Source organism: Brachyistius frenatus, unplaced genomic scaffold (assembly GCF_029030835.1).
Source record: "Brachyistius frenatus isolate BFR_SWC_R1_liver_20210118 unplaced genomic scaffold, ASM2903083v1 Contig_6, whole genome shotgun sequence".
Taxonomy (NCBI): domain Eukaryota; kingdom Metazoa; phylum Chordata; class Actinopteri; family Embiotocidae; genus Brachyistius; species Brachyistius frenatus.
The window spans coordinates 6700543-6717661 of NW_027210605.1; the positions used below are offsets into that span (position 1 = coordinate 6700543).

Consider the following 17119-nt stretch of genomic DNA (forward strand, 5'->3'; position numbering starts at 1 on the left):
TCACCAACAATAGACAGGATGACCACCACCACATCGAAGATATTCCAACCATTGGTGAAGTAATAGTGGCGAAGGGCAAAGAGCTTCAGCAAGAACTCCGTAGTGAAGACGACAATAAAGATGAAGTTGACCCAGTAGAGGACGTTCTCTGTTTCATCTGACTGATCGTCCGTTTCCACCATCATAGTGACCATGTTGAGGCAGATCAGTATCATGATGGAGATGTCAAAGACTTGCTGTGTCACAAAGTCAAACACCATCCCCTGGATCTTGTTCTACCGGGCGAGAGGACACGAAGAGGAATGAAATCTGTTTCAAAAAAACAAAATCACATGTTGATTCATCTGAACAACTAACCAGAAGAAAAAAACAAACCTGTGGTCGAGGAATAGGTTTTTGTGGCTTTTTGGACCCCAGTTTTTTCATGGCATTGTAGTACTTCTTCTGTTCCTCTGTCATGAAGATATCCTGACCTCCAAAGTAAAGGGATAAACAAAGATTTGGTTATAATCATATTGCAGCACTTAATACATTGAGCAAAATCTGAGACAGAACAGCTCTTATCTTTTTCTTCTGCTGGTTGAAGTTGTCGATGATCACACCAATGAAGAGGTTGAGGGTGAAGAAGGAGCCGAATATAATGAAGACGACAAAGTAGATGTACATGTAGATGTTGACTTCATAGTCGGGCTGGTCTTCAACCTTGAAGGAGGGAACAATAGTGTCGTATTTTATTAACACAATTTAAAGGAACAGATCAACATTTAGGGAAATATGATTATTTACACTCTTGCCAAGAGTTAGATGAAAAAATACAAACCAATGCTGTATCGAGGCTACTGTCTGTGGCCAGATTGCTTAACTTAATATAAATACTAAAAAACAGGGGGAAACAGCTCGCCTGGCCACCAGCACTTCAAAAGTTTAGAGTAAACTCATTTGTTTCATCGATACAACAACCAACGTTTTCAAAATAGAAATTTGCTGTTTTACAGGCGGCTATGTGCCAAAATATTTCTTGGCCTTCCCAAGCAAGAAATGGTAGAGTTTTTTGGCTAATATAAGTTATCTGGTTAGCTGGCAGTAATTTCATTCTTACTGTTCAACAAGCTTGTCTAACTCTTGGCAAGAATGGGAATAAACCTATTTTCCACATTGTTGAATTTTTCTTTCAAGGTCTGTGGTTCATAGTCTGTCATACAGCGAGATATATTTAAATCAGCACAACAATACTTATCAAAGAATCCATGAATATACCTCTCTGGAATCCACAGCAGCATACATAATGTCCATCCAGCCTTTGAATGTTGCCTTTTAAAAGAAAGACATAATCAAATACATTTGTATAAACTAATAAAATTATACAAAGAAAGCTATAAATTGAAATTATGGCAATCCTCAAAGAATACTCAAACTCAAACCGAAACTGATGCATGTCCTGTGGTATAGCTTGTGCATGGAAAGAAACAAGTGGACGAAAAAAGGGCATGGAGAAACATACTAACGTACGCAATGAACACGAACAATAGGCATCATCATCGTGCTGTGAAAGCAAAAAACAAATGGAGTTTGAAGCAACAACACACCTCCAGGTGAAGCACAGAGAGAAAAGTAAGAAAACAAAAGTGCAAAGGAAAATGAGAAAAGAAACCAAGTTAGCGTGAAACAGGAAATGGGAGTCAGGAGAGGAGACGAGGGGCGACGCTCTCACCACTTGCAGCAGGGCGAGGTAGCCGGCGCCCACATTGTCAAAGTTGATTTTGACGTTCTTCCACCTGACCTCGGTAAAGTTTTGTTTAATGAGTGCCTCACACTGGGTCTTGTTGTTGACCACGTCGACGGGAAAGTATTCCTCTGATGTCTGATTGAAACAGTAGTAGTACTTGCCCGCAAACAGATTGACCCCCATGATACTGAAAATCAGCCAAAAGATGAGGCAAACCAGCAACACATTCATAATGGAAGGGATGGCACCCACCAAGGCGTTGACTACCACCTAGACCAGACCAGGGAAGACAGGATATGACAGTGTGAGAACCACGAAACCAACACAGTTCATTCAACCCCTCTAATAAGACACTGCATACTGTTATGGCGGTACACTTATGACTTAATAGTTCTATTTAACTGTTTTTTGCAGGTGGTGTTAAGACCAGCCGTTCAGCTCTACTATGACTTCATGTAGATGAAACTAAGCACCGCACACTGCTGTGATGTGCATACCGAAGTGTGGACAATTAATGGCAAGGAAAGCTGTAACAGTCCCGGTCTAATTAGAGCAGCACTGATGTGACTCTGAGATGCCCTTTGATCTGTCGAAGCATGCAGCTAGAACTGCTTCACGGACACTTAAGCGCGCACGCATGTACACACGCACGCACACACACACACATACACACACACACACGATTCAAGGCAAACACCCATATAAAAGTCTATACGAATCACATTTAAATGTAAAATGTACAATTAATATTTTTAGATAAAACAATTTTTTCCACTACTTTATGTTTCATATGGTAGTTTGTTATGTTGTGTATATGGCACGTCATTCATTTTGCGTGTGGGGTACGAAACTAACAGTGTTGCAGAAAAAACGGCATAACAGTTGCTATAAGAAATCATATCACAAAAAAATAAACATTGTAAATTATTTTAACATTAATTGTGCACTTTACTACATACATTTATCCTAATATTAATTTCATAAAGTTGCACACACACACACACACACACACACACACACACACACACACACACACACACACACACACACACACACACACACACACACACACAGTGCTTCTTAGTGACTGTTTTTTAAAGCTTTAACTTTTCAAAAACTCACAAAATATTCCCTTTATTATTTCAAATATGAATATATTAATTATAACATAAATATAAATCTTAAAATACTGATATAAACAGTAGGTAATAATAGCACCCTTTGACAGTGTTGTGAGAAATATAGTTTTTAATATTTGGACTGATAACCTGGACAAAAATAGTTGTGTGTATGTTTCTACATGTTTACATCATTAAGCTTATGATGTCAGTAAAAAAATTGATCAGAAGTTCTTGCCATACCAGTATGAAGTGTTCACTCTTACAACTCCAACGTTAGACAGTCAATAGTTCTAATATAGCTGACTCTTTTCCCTAACTAGCCCAGATCAAACACTGTAACATTAAAGCAGTAGAAAAATGTAAGTAGTACCTCACCCACCCCCACCCGCCAAAATCTAGGCCTGTCTAGCGACCCTATCCGTAGCTTTATCATTGCCAGTAATAAGCTTAGCACATAGTGAACCGCTCACTACTAGTGTTAGGCAGGCCGACCAGCAGCTCTCAGGCAGACAGCTGAGCATGCATGTCTTTGACAGACTCGTTTTGTGGAGCCATATTCCCTCCTCGTTACAAACAGACGGGGAGGAGCTCTAGAGCAGGATTCTCTCAGCGTGTGCACGACCTTCACAGGCTGACTCTTGCTGAACGTGGAATCATAAATTTCACACGTGGGCAACAAAGGACACACTGTTAAAATATTTTGTCAAATATAAAATGCTATAAGAAAATGGCTTCGGGCGATACTTTTCAATTATAATTAAAGGACTAAAACCAGTTTGAGGTCTTTCTCCCTCAGTGGTACCAGTGCACTCCCTGAGAGAATGACTCTTTGCTTCATCTGAGCTACAATTTAACCGCTTTCAAAAATCCAGTGTTTAAAAAAAAAGAATTAGGCCATGCTGTGTGGAAAGCATTCTCAGAAAGAGGGAAAATGGCTTTCAAAAATGCATAATGTGCATCGGCATTTATAATACATGCGTGTTACATAGCATTGTGCAATCTCAAGAACCGCTCAAATCAATACATAAATAAATAAATAGAGAAATGTGTGGATAGAGAGATAGCGGCTAAAGAGATCATGGCCAAAGCTCTGCTTGCTTGTGCATCTGATGAGCCATTCTGATATTTTCGTGGTTTGTTTGGGTGTCTGACAAATATCTACAACTCAATGTGACTGAGGTGAGACACCAACACTTGTATGATAATATGTGTTAGAAACTGGGGTTCAGAAGCCCCATAATGATTAAAGCATTCAATAGCTGGCAAAGCTAAAGTTGCCAGATTATCATCATTTCAAATTCTTTTTGTGTAACTTCAACAGGTTTGTCAGGAGAAAGGCAGATTTACCAAAACTGTAGAAAAACAGCTAGAGATGGTGCCATTCCTGTACAATGCATTGCTCAAAAAACTAGGACTGAGATAAGAAAGCAGCATAAAGAGAAAGAGAGAGCAAAGTACAAAGTCAGAACAGCCCATAACCATTGCATGTTAAGCAGTGCAATGTGTCCAATTGAAGCTGCACTGTTCACTCAGCGCTGTTGAGTTGCGCTGAGACTTTAGCGATGTATCGTGCCGTAGGACCCAACCAGTGAGGATGCAAAAGTTCTCATCATTTCTAACTCTCCAGAATCTCTTTCATACGGTGTCATCTCTCCATTCATGTACTTCCCTATTCATTTATTTATTGCTTTGACCTCAAATTTTCCATTTTCAGTCCAAACAAAATGGCAACTCAATTGATGAACATAGACATAGTCAAAATTTATACAGCAGGATCAAATTCCTCAGTTTGTTTCCCTTTGCGTTACTGGGCCACCCTCGCCTCTCTTACCACATACACCCAGTGAATGAGTTCATTCATAGGGGCATTGGTATTGGCATTATTACACTTTAATGAAGCAAATGTGCCATGATATGTGATTGACAGGTCTCGCCCAAAATTATCACCACAAAATTTCAGTGAAACGTTAGTGACAGCATCCATAAAGCCTATCCAGGGACTAAAACCATCGATGTCTGCTCATCTGCAGCAGGATCATATTTTAGTTGCTGGATATCTGGTATGAATGAGTCAAATTTAAAGATCCAATCCACCTGCTAGATGATTACACAGGCTTTCCTACACTGCCGGTCTGTCATTTTTGGGATGTGCTAAAGAGGGGCGACACATTGTCTGTCTAGGGTTGAGAGTGTTGTCCGAACGCTGCAGTGCTAGTCAACCTATGGGTCACCGCCCGCCCAGAACTCCAAAGTCAGAGTTTAACTGGGCCCATAGTTGCCTCCCAGTTTCACTTCCTGTGGGAGTGGAAGGCAACAGGAAGCCAGGGCCTGCTGTATGTGCTACTGTATGTGGTGCCATGACATGACAGCAGTAATGCCTTGTGTGAAATGGCAGCCTAGCATATTTACTAAGCTTCTGCCTGCATTCCCAAAGGAAGGCATTAAAACGGATTATGGTGTTTAATATGGATGATGTTGTGAAAGATTTACATTAATAACCTGCCACCAGAATGGACTGTTAGCAGAACACCTGGTCAGATGGTACAACCCAAAGTGCTGACACTGGCAGAAGCTTAACAAATACATTCCTCCCAAAGCCACAACACTGTGAGTGTGTGGTTTCTGTCTCAGTCCCTGATGCAAAAAGATCCTGGACAAGCAGGAGAGAGTGTGGTGACCCTCCAGCGATCCAGCCTAGCTGAACCGGGTCGAGGTGGAGTGAGTAGTGGAGGGATAAGGAGGGTGTGGAGGAGAAGGAGGGGAGGAAAGAAGGGTGGGGTGGGTGCTGCACATGTAGGGCTGAGGAGGAGGAGGAAGTGGGGAGTCTGAGGTGAAGAGGAGAAACTCAAACTAGAAGACAAAGCAACCGGTCCAAGAGTAGCAAGAGGTAAAGAAGGATGAGATCGGGAGACAGAGAAAGAGAGAGAGCCAGAAGGGACTACAGGTGACAAGAACCAGGTGCAACCTATCGCCACCACCAGTCACAGAGACGACCAATCAGATCTGTGTATTTTAGGGAGAGACGGCTGAAGCAACCAGAGGCACTGTCGCTTCGAGTCTTTCCAGCTCTGTAAACCAATTCTGTGTTCTCTTACAAATAAGACAGATTCCTCCGAGTGGTTGTTTGGCAGCCGCCATGCAGGCACACTTTTGGTGTGACTGGTAAGACAGAGGTTTAGGTGTCCTGCAGCTCCCTGGTTCCTGCTGGTTGTTCTCGTTGCCAGATGCATTGAGTGTGATGCAGTGCGAGCTGGGGAGGGGGAGGTTATGGGAGGAGGGGGGTCATATGGAGGGGAGGGAAGGGAGATGGAGGGACGGGGGGGTCTCAATTGAAAGCAGTGGTTGAGAATCAGGACAAATGAACAGCTAATTGTTGATTTGAATGCTCTATGAGATGGTATGTAAGTTTGGTTAGCTTTGACCAATTTCACATTCACTTTGGCCAATCAAGAAGAAACAAAGTAAAATGAGGTAATCAGAACTTGTAGTTTGTCACTTATGTGATGAGGCAGCTTTGTGAAAAAATTTCTGTTGCTCTTTGGGTCATTTTTATTATCAAACAGATGAATTTGTTTTTGTTTGAGAAATTCAATTGAAATCTGTTATTCTGCCGGCAATACAACTTTACAGTTACTTTACTCAGTCTCCCAGCTGCATCATGACTTATTATTTCGCTCTAACAACGGCATGGTACAGGATTGCGCATGGAAAGGTTTTTTTTTTTTTTTTTTTTTTTAATTTTTTGCTTTCATTTCCTGGTTTTTAAAAAAACAATCCCCCAATATTTTTGGAGTTTTTTTGTCCTCTTAATTTGTTTTTAGATCAGTTCTAGCATGCTTTAAACTGTTGAATGGGCATGCGGAAGGATCAGCTGCTTAGCTTTGGATCTTACCCTCATCCCTTCAAAACGTGACAAGGCTCTGAGGGGTCTCAAGGCCCTTAGTGTCCTGAGTGATTTAATGGGCCCTAGATCGGAGTAGCCCAGCGCATTAGCTACAAGGCTGACTATAGACACCTACACAAAAACAGAGAAGCAAAAGAGGTTCCAAACTGTTAGAAGTGAGAATATTCACTAGGGAAGAGAGACGGCCCTGGTATAGGCGGAGAGTTGCTTGACATACACACATAAATCTATGCATGTATATGCATGTATAATATTGCATTTATACATGTATATACACTGAGAGAGAAGATCAGTGTTTAGTATAGGTTTTATGTGCGTAGTATTTTTAGTAGAAGTAGGCCATAGGGATCATTTGTCTGTTATTTTGGGGCAGTTGACGAGATGTGAAAAGTCCTTTGTACCTGCAAAGAAATTTGTGGTTCAGAGAGACAGAGAGAGAGAGAGAGAGAGAGAGAGAGAGAGAGAGAGAGAGAGAGAGAGACATAAGACTCAAATAGAGGGTAAATTAGGCAGAAAAGAGTGCTACATGATTTAGTAAAGACACAAGCGAAGGGACTGATAGAGCAAAGGAAGAGGATTTGGGGAGGGAGGGAAGGAGAGAGGTTACCCTGTAGAAGCTGATAAAAACCCAACAGACTTGAGAGCCTTACCCTTGCCCCTCTAACATTGTCTCTCCATGTCGCTCTTGGGCTGAGGCATAAAATCCCATATAATTTAAGACAGACAAACTAATGGAACCTAAGAGAAAGAATACAAGTAAACATGTACAAGTGTGTCATTTCTTTCTCAGGCATCAAATCATTTTGTCAAACAGCATTTTCAGAGTCAAACAGGAGAGCCACAGTCACATGGACCACACACACAAGAGACAGGGATGGCGATTAAGGGCACACCGGATATAGTTATTAGCACTGGATGGCACTGAAAGGACAAAAAATACAGAGTACAGTCGAGTTACACACAGTTAACAACGGTTAACAATAGCAGCACACAATCTCAAAGAAACTGGTGCAGCCCCTTATCATGTCAAGCAGCAGCCACCAAGGTAATGCTGCAGCCAAAGAAATTACCGTTGGTTGAAACACTCACTAACTCCTCAGATTTGCTCATTGCATTTATATCCATGTATCCATGAACTCTTATTGCAGTAATAAATCAATGGGAAATTTAGACAGAGTGGCTTGAGTTTGGTAACTGGGAATCCCCTGTAGATCTGAGCTGTAAAGCTGATCTAAGCTTAACACATCGTTAACCAAGGAGGAAATGGACAACGGGAATTGTGGTCAACAAGCTGCACTAATGTTCTTTGAGGGGTGGTGAGAAGTGCAGGATTGACTTCGTATTGATGAAGTCACCTTAAAGTGTCCTAAGTCGCCATTACAGGCTGTGTGCAGCACAGGGAGGCATTTCGACGAAGGAATCTTCAGCTGAATGCAGATTATTCAAGATGCAAAATGCAGCAGCAGGCAGCTGTATTAGAAATACACTCAAAGTTTTTCAATTTTGTCAAATAGAAACAAATTTGTTTCAGTATATCTACATGATCACAGGAGCTCTGTCCTCGGGAAGTCTTTTTTTTTTTTCCTAACTGCAACTTTCTTGGTCTGGCTGCTGGAAGGACTAAGACAGGGGGAGTGCCAGTTCCTTACAAATAAGGATAAATATCAACAGTAAACACGTGTGAAAGCACCTCCAACCAGCCACCGACACCAACCGGTCAAACTCACCGCAAGAAGTACACAACATCCAAAGCTTATCAAAATCACGGAGGGAGGATTGTAACAGGCAAAATCTTCATTTTGACTGATGCCATTATCAACACAGACTACAAGAGATCATTGCATTTAAACCCTTTTAAAGTGGAATCCATCAAAACTATGGAGAGAGCAGCGGGAAGAGTGTTAGCATGGATTTAGACTGTCTTCTAACTGTAAATGTTAGATACAGTTGGAACATGGAGTCCAAGATGTCTTGGACAGGGCTTTTATTTAGATTTTGTTGACATTTCTCTAAGTACTTACTCTTTGGCACAAACCTATTTAAATGATTAACCTTGCCTCTTGAATAAGTTAGCAGCTGTTCTTTTGGGGAGACAGTAAAATAAAGATTTTGCCTTGATCTACACTACAGTGTTTGGGGTAATTGTCACCTTCAGCCTGACCCCTTGGAGGGCCCCCCTTTGGGGTGCCTGGCCTCGGGCCCCCCCCGCTAGGCCAGCTGTGTAGTAGTGGCCTCAGTGTCTCAACGTCCTTCTCACAGTGCTCTGCAAGGCAAGGCCAATGACATCTGGGGCTGTGATCCCATGATGACGACAGCACAAACCAAACAGAAATAAAGCAAACAAAAAACAAAGGGAAAAACACAACAAAACAATGACAATAATCTGAGTGAAAAACAAAGATGAATGGAGTATGACACCTAGTAGCCTCATGCTCACAGACCACGGTATCACTGTCAAGAACTGCCTACCCTAACTATTCTCTCATTACTTAAATCAATAATTTAAGATAAATAAGGATTCTAATTCGTACAGCCTGAGAAAAATATTAAATATCAGTCTTTCCTTTGTGAACTTCAGGTGGAGTTATCTAATGAAGATGATGCTGCTGCTGCAAGCTGACTTCAAATGTTGCTTAACATTGCATTTCTTGCCCCTGACATAACAAACACATAATAAAATACAAAAACATTCTTATAATGAAAATCAGGAAGACACAAAGAAAATGGAAAACAGAAAGATACAATAAGAGGGAAATGAGGAGGAAAACACTCATACAGTACATAGAGTCAGGCACATCCACACTCCGAGAGAAATACAGGCCGGTCTAATGATGGTGCGCCCCCTTTCTGAGTCCATGGCAATGGTTTCACCCCACAACACAGGACAGCAGAGGCACAGTAAGGCCACAACACAGCCCAGACTCATCGAACACAACTTGTTGTTTTTTGTTTTGTTTTTTAAGGGGGAGCGCTAGTGAAGACAAAACTTACCGCTGGCTGCCTGTCACCCACCATCATTACATCTCAGCACAATATCACCACATTCCTGAGGTTACACTTCCAAGAGGGAATGAAAGGAGTACAGGGAAAGAGGGGAAGAGGGACGCCACTCTTTGTATTCACAACTTGGGAAAACCCCCGCACTGGACAACAGACCTACAGCGAGGGAGTCTACGGTGGCAATAACCAGAATCAGTACAGTGTGGGGTGAATATAATCGATAAGAGGTCTATCCATGCTGTATGTGTCAACCTTAAAAATATTTAATTAAAATAGCCGTGATGGTTGTTTCTATATAAAGTTGTTATATGTTAAAGCTGTACATACTCTAAAATGTATAAATGAATGCATGCCTCTAAAATGCATTATTGATTTATATTCAATTACATTATATTCTATAGGATGTAACACATGCATCTTTGCTCCAGGGGGTCTGAATAACAGAAGCTTATAGCAAATCGATATGGCAGCCAGTGGCCATTGATAAAGGAGTCCATTCACAGGTATTGGCTGAGGTGTTGGACACTGCGGAGAGGTGGTTAGTTCAAGGAGAAAGTCAGAAGTCAGGGAAATTCTTATTCTATCCAAATCTGACACTCAAGGCACAGTAATCAAAATGAAAACGCTTTCAGAATCTCGCATTCAAAATTATTCCCTTATTTCTTCTCCACGTTGTTCATCTCAACAACATCACTACTTCATCCATGTCAGATTAAAAATAGGCCAAATAAATTGGCCACATGTGTAGCTGCCAGAGAATAGACTAAAGAATCCCCATTCTGGACTTTCAGTCTTGAATGACACAAGGAGCAGAGCAGTACACAGAGAGAGAGGACAAAGGCACATATCAAACATCTTAGAGGTCAGAAACACAGGCAGAGACAGCTTTACAGAAACACATCTTTGACACTTCCCATTGCTCTGAGCACGACTTGAATATAGTTGGCTAATCAATAAGTCCAGTTATTGATTGTTTAATTCTTATTAGTGTTGGCAACCATGCCTAAATAGCTGCGCATTCAGTTTCCAATTACTTCATCTGATTAATTATGTCTTAAAACAATAAAACAGGGGGACAAGCTGTTTCTTGCTTGTAGTGCATCACAAATAGTGTTTTCATTCAGAAGCAGATATCTATCGTACATATTCAAGCATGTCAGAGTGATCAACCAAATAAAAAAGTTAAATACGGTTGCCTGATGAACTTGTAAAAGGTGACCAAGGCATGTTTGTACTTAATATGGACAGACTGCAGCCTTGTAAAACACTGTCCTTACAGCATGAGTGAATAAAGGAATGCTTGTTTTTTTCATTGATAAACAACATGCCCTCTCACCTAATGCAAGGCATGGAGCAGATATTCAATTAATAACCTGACCTTTCAAACCTAACCACACCCAATTTACAACAATAGGGGCAACACATAAATTGAATAATAAATATATTATTTGCTGTATCTATATAGTATATATAGTGCATATAATGTGGTTCATAACAATCTTTAGAAAGCAAAAGACAAATTGTTACATTATCGACGCATTAGCTGCTGTTTAAGAGACTGTAGGAGTCTTTGTATCAGTGTGTTGCTATTGGACAAGGGTGTGGTTGAGGACCAAGTAACTACTCTAGTCTAAGACACACGGTGGAGGAAACAAGAGCTCGACTTACATCCACAATGAAGAAGTCCAGCCAACACCAGGCATTGGTGAAATATTTGACAAAACCATAGGCGACCCACTTCAACAACATCTCCAGGATAAAGATGTAGGTGAAAACCCTGTCAGCGTACTCCAAAATGATGCGGATGGTCTTCCTCTGCTCAATGTACACGTCCTCAAAGGCCTGCAGAGAAACAGAAGGCACACCTCGGTCACAGCCAAGACGGTGACAGAAATATTACACACAATGATTTACGATTCTGAATGAAATTGTATACACCACTACAGCCCTGTAGATTACTGATCACTCCCAGTGATTTACAGGAAGAGAAAAAATGTGTTCTGCGTGACATATTTCAACTAGCTCCACAAGTTATATGGATTTGCAGCAGTCTTTGGTAGCGTTTGACATGCTTGAGAACAAGGCCCTCTCCACCCACAGAAATAGAGCCCTTTGTTTGATAAATTTTCCAGTCCATTAATCACCAGCGGCCCTGGCCCCTCCCCCAACCCAGGTGACTGCACCACTGATTGACTTGTTTTACCTCCTTACTGCCAGAGACTCACAGCTGTACCTTTATGTTTAATGAGCCATCTTTATTTATCCAGTTTAGATCTTCACCAGCCAGTGAAATGTGTATTTCATTTAGAGATTGATATAATTTGTGGTTTTTGCTTTAGATTTTGAATTGTATTTATGCAGTCTGATTCTATATTTGCCGAGGATGCAAACACAAACGCAGGCCTCCTTACCAGGGCACCACTGCTGAGAAGAATCATGAAGATGATGAGGGTCTCAAACCAGTTGTGTTCCACAATCAGGTAGCAGGTTTTTCTCAGGAACCACCAGGGCTTGCCCCAGCCCATAGTGATGTCCACGTCACAGCACTTATACTTGGCCACACAACCTGCAGACACAGAAGAGAAGAGGCAACAATTGATATAGTGACACACGACAAGATACAATATTAACTACACAATCCAGTGTCGTGTTTCAATTGAATTATTAAAGTGAAACCAACTTCTGAACAATTTAGTCTTTTTTTCCTGCTTTCCCACACTGGATGCCTTTTATGCTTCTGAATGCAGTTTCAAGTTTGAATGCTGTTTGGAATATACAATGAATAAACTATCTTAAACAGCAAATTCAGACTGTTTCGGGGATCAAGTAAGAATATCTTAATAGTCAAGAATCACAGTACAACTCCTCCGGGGGGTTAATAGCTTGTATTTTTAAACCCATTTCTTTTCTTGACACATGTTTAAAGACATTGACGAAAAATCCTGAAAATAATATAACAGTTTAGACCTACATTTTGCAAAATACATATATTTATATTCAGTTTCCCCACCCATGGAGCATTTAATACTTTTCAAAGAGGCTGCTAAAAAAAAAAATCCCACAGACCAACCTGGAATTAGGTCAGCTAATCACACTGCTCATATACTTATATCATCTGATCTGGCACAATTTAGAAAAAGTTATCAATATTTTACTTCATTAAAATAATTTGTGTAACATACATTCAGAAATATTGGCTTTATATATAAATATGTATCTTCATATGTTCTATGTAATTGTATGAGTGTAATAATCATATAGATAAGACAGACTGATAAATAGATCCATGTACGGGGATTCTTTGTCAGGATCCCTGTCTTTTCCCTGTGTTTTTCCCTTTCTGTGTTCCCCCTCATTTCCCTGCTCGTTGTCCTTTGTCCTCCTGTTTGTCCTTATTTGGTCTTTGTCCTGTTTGTGTCTGTGTGGACTTGGCTAGGGTGTCACCTTCTGCAGGTTCCTCCCTGGCTCACTCCCCGGGATGGCTGGTGCCGCTGATCGTCATTCAACTAATCACCCATTGCAGTATATCAACCCTGGCTCTCCGCGCCATCTTGTCAGATCGTTCAGTCTGCTACGCGGAACTATGACTCAGACCACCTTGCGTGACGAAAGTAAGTCTTTGTTACATGAACTCAGTCCTAATTCTTGTCTGTCTGACTCATTTTCAGTTGGTGATCTGCCACCCATCCTACGGGAGTCTGCCTTCCTGCTCCGGAGGTTTTCCTTCCTGTCTGCCTACCTGTCTAAACCTGCCGCCTGCTACGGCTGCCTGAAGCTGAGCCCACAGCTCCTCACTCACATGGATACCTACCTTCACCCGCTGGTCTCCAAGGAGCCTTGACCAGGACCAACCTGTTTTCAATAAATTTAGTTTTATCATTCAACTCTGTGTTCTGCTTTTGGGTCCGTTTCCTAATCTACCATAACATTCTTCATAATGAAACTGCCCTTCACCCCGCTGCCCTATAATTTTCACACAGTCCAAAGGCATCTCAGTGTTGTGGACTGGAGGTAATTGGGTGCAGAGAAGAACGGAGGTCTCACCATCTGTCCAACATGCCTCTGGATCCAAGTATTCCTCCACCGCCTCCGCCACCACCACCTCCTCCACGTCTGGTTTGATGTCAATGGTGCTGCCCTCTGAGGAACTGGTGTCATCCAGCTACAGAGAACATGAGGCATGAGGACACAGAAGCATGAATGCACATAAATGCAGACAAAAACAGAAACACTTTAGTTTTCATTGCAGATCCAAGAATCACACACGAATGTAAAAGCTGATCTTATGATGCCTTCAGGGACCTGACAGGAAATGTACATTTTGGGTTTTTATCTAAATTGCCTTGACTGAATCTTTAAATGGAAAAATATATTTTTTTTAAATGTCCATTTAAAGATTGAGTCAAGTGAGATTTTTATTTTTTCCCCCTTTTGAGATGGACTTCATAACAATTCTTAACATCAGATATCATCCACGTGAACACTGATATGGAATATCAAATGACAGATCATCTGCTCTGAGAATTTCCTAAATGCATTTCATCTAAAGATATACATCAGCAGATATCCATTCATCCACATTGCCTTCCTACTCTAGCTATTGTAGATGGCTCTATTAAGTAATGTAATAAAAGTAGAGTTATGTTAGTGTCCGAGCCAAACAGAGTAACCAGCCACACCCACGGTTCTTCAGTTCTGAGAGAGACAATTGCATGTGCTTTGTAGCTGAGGATTACAAACAACAAAAACATGTTCATTTTCTAAGTACGTTTTAATGTGAGCGCCAGAAAAACATGGTTGTAGCATCTGGGTCTGTTTTTTTTGTAATTTCCTGTCAGAATATCGTGATAAACTATTGAGTAGATATATGCTCACTCCTCTTACTGACCTCTTTGCTGTTCTCATTCTCCGACTCGCTACTGAAGTCCTCTGTGTTGAGGTTCTCAAAGTCAGACTCTCCCACAGCGATTGGTACGCAGACGGTCAGATTCGGGTTGTGGATGAACGACATGTGGTCCTCATCGATCATATACTTGCCCACGCTGCTGCCAATCCCGCTGGTGGTGCCATTACCATTCTTGGCATAGTCCAGGTCTCGGTTGATGTCCACCCCGGTGTGATTAGCAATGCAGTTCAACTTCTTGTCATACATGTCGTCCAAAGGCTTCTGCTCGTCCTCCATTGGTGGTTTTCTCAGCAGACTGGCCATCAGGATTCGCATTTTCACTTTTATCCATGCAATACCTATCTTGATGCGCATGACAGAAATCTGCAGGTTGTTGAGCTCACCGTCGTCATCTGTCGCAGCCAAGTTGTCAGCGCTGAATGAACTCAGTAGCAAGGCAAGGAACAAGTTCAACACCTTTGGACACATAATAAGAAACAATTGAATGTTGAGTGGTCATTTTTCAGTCTCTGACCACAATACTTTAAATATCACTTGGAGAGTAAACAGTCTGTTTTACTTTAAAAAAGCCTCGCAGTTCAGACACTCACCACCAGGTTACCAATCACCATGACCATCATGAAGACGATGAGGCACATAGCCTGGCCGGCTACCTCCATGCAGTCCCACATGGTCTCGATCCACTCGCCGCACAGCACCCGGAATACGATCAGGAATGAGTGGAAGAAGTCGTTCATGTGCCAGCGGGGCAACTCGCAGTCAACAGCAATCTTACACACACAGTCTTTGTAGCTCTTTCCAAACAGCTGCATCCCGACCACAGCAAAGATGAAGACGATGATGGCCAGCACCAGAGTCAGGTTTCCCAAGGCTCCCACTGAGTTTCCAATGATCTTGATCAGCATGTTGAGGGTGGGCCATGACTTGGCCAGCTTGAACACCCTCAGCTGAAGTGGGGTGGGAGGGATGTGATTTAGACATAATATCTCAGCTTTACTTACTTGCTGCTTCACTTCAGTAAAATAACATACAAACATTCAGCCATGTTGTCTTAAATACAGCAACTACTTTGCATTTTGACTTTCACACGATAAGACGCGAAGTCCACTATATTATCTATCTATCTATATTTATATCTATATTTGGTTTCTCTCAGGAAGAGTATTTACCAATCGGAATGACCGCAGCACCGAGAGCCCTTCAACGTCGGCCAGAGCCAGCTCCACTAAACTCAGCGTCACAATGAATCCGTCGAAACAGTTCCAGGGCTCCTGGAAGTAGTAGTACGGATCCATGGCCACGAGCTTGAAAAGCATCTCTCCTGCAAAGATCCCCGTAAACACCTGGTAGGTAGGAAAGAGAACAGATTTGACAAATGGACACCATGTTTCACAGGAGAAGCGAAAATGTGAATCATGATTGGCAGTGAAAGTTCACTATTATTATATTTGGTCTTCATTATTTGAATTACAGATCATAGATGTTAAAGAAATGTTCATCATGTTATAATTGACAACTATGGTAACTGCATTACTATTTATTTCACCTATAGATTGAGTCCAATTATTTAAAGAGGCAGCACATCTAGTTAATGTCAGTGTGTGCCAGCTGCTCTGTAGTCCGTGAGGATGAAATGGCACTTCTGTGGTCTCGTTACAGCTCCAATAAATTACTGAGGGCTACCCTCAATCTTAGAGCCCACATAATGAATAAATGCATAATGCAAGTGTGTGTGTGTGTGTGTGTGTGTGTGTGTGTGTGTGTGTGTGTGTGTGTGTGTGTGTGTGTGTGTGTGTGTGTGTGTGTGTGTGTGTGTGTGTGTGTGTGTATTTCAGTATGTGTACTCGTGTGCAAGACGATGACTCATATTGCATCAAGGTGACATAGAAAGTTCCACTCCATTGGCCTTTCCTGGGTAAATTATTCTGGAGCAGAAATGTTAAATAACATTTTCAGAGCTGTTTCAGTTGGAAATTCGTACCTGAGCACATTCATGTATACACACACGCGCATGCACGCGCACACACACACACACACACACACACACACACACACACACACACACACACACACACACACACACACACACACACACACACACACACACACACACACACACTAATAATGAAAATGGGCAGGTTGAGTTATCTGAGCCATGATTCGGGCACCATTTTAGAGCAGCTCATTGATCAGGCTCCATGAAATATTAATGCAGGCCTCCCAACCAGTCAGCCAACCAGCAGAGAGGCAGGCTGATCCCACTGAAGCAGCTCCACACAAATAGAGGAGAGAAAGAGAAATCGAAGGAGAAGACAGGGAACGTGTGTGTGTGTGTGTGTGTGTGAGCATGTGTGTGAAGAAATTAAATATCCATGGAAAGAGTGAAACAGCAGGGGCTTTAGAGTGTTTTTTCTCCCTTTGAACTTGGAATAGAAAAAGAAAGCGCTGCCAATTATGGTTCC

At 41.7% G+C, this 17119-nt stretch overlaps 1 protein-coding gene across 7 annotated transcripts in view; it reads right to left on the reverse strand.

Annotated features, from left to right (window-relative positions):
* Positions 1–17119, reverse strand: part of scn8aa (sodium channel, voltage gated, type VIII, alpha subunit a) — a 45439-nt gene that overhangs the window by 5489 nt on the left and 22831 nt on the right. For all 7 annotated transcript variants that reach the window (XM_069688877.1, XM_069688880.1, XM_069688881.1 and 4 more), the window contains 12 exons: positions 15827–16000; positions 15248–15604; positions 14640–15113; positions 13796–13913; positions 12163–12317; positions 11420–11593; positions 6740–6862; positions 1712–1996; positions 1258–1311; positions 565–702; positions 376–480; positions 5–275 (listed from right to left, as the gene is read on the reverse strand). In XM_069688877.1, the coding sequence (XP_069544978.1) occupies positions 5–275; positions 376–480; positions 565–702; positions 1258–1311; positions 1712–1996; positions 6740–6862; positions 11420–11593; positions 12163–12317; positions 13796–13913; positions 14640–15113; positions 15248–15604; positions 15827–16000 (2428 nt within the window). The remainder of the gene's footprint in view (positions 1–4; positions 276–375; positions 481–564; positions 703–1257; positions 1312–1711; positions 1997–6739; positions 6863–11419; positions 11594–12162; positions 12318–13795; positions 13914–14639; positions 15114–15247; positions 15605–15826; positions 16001–17119) is intronic.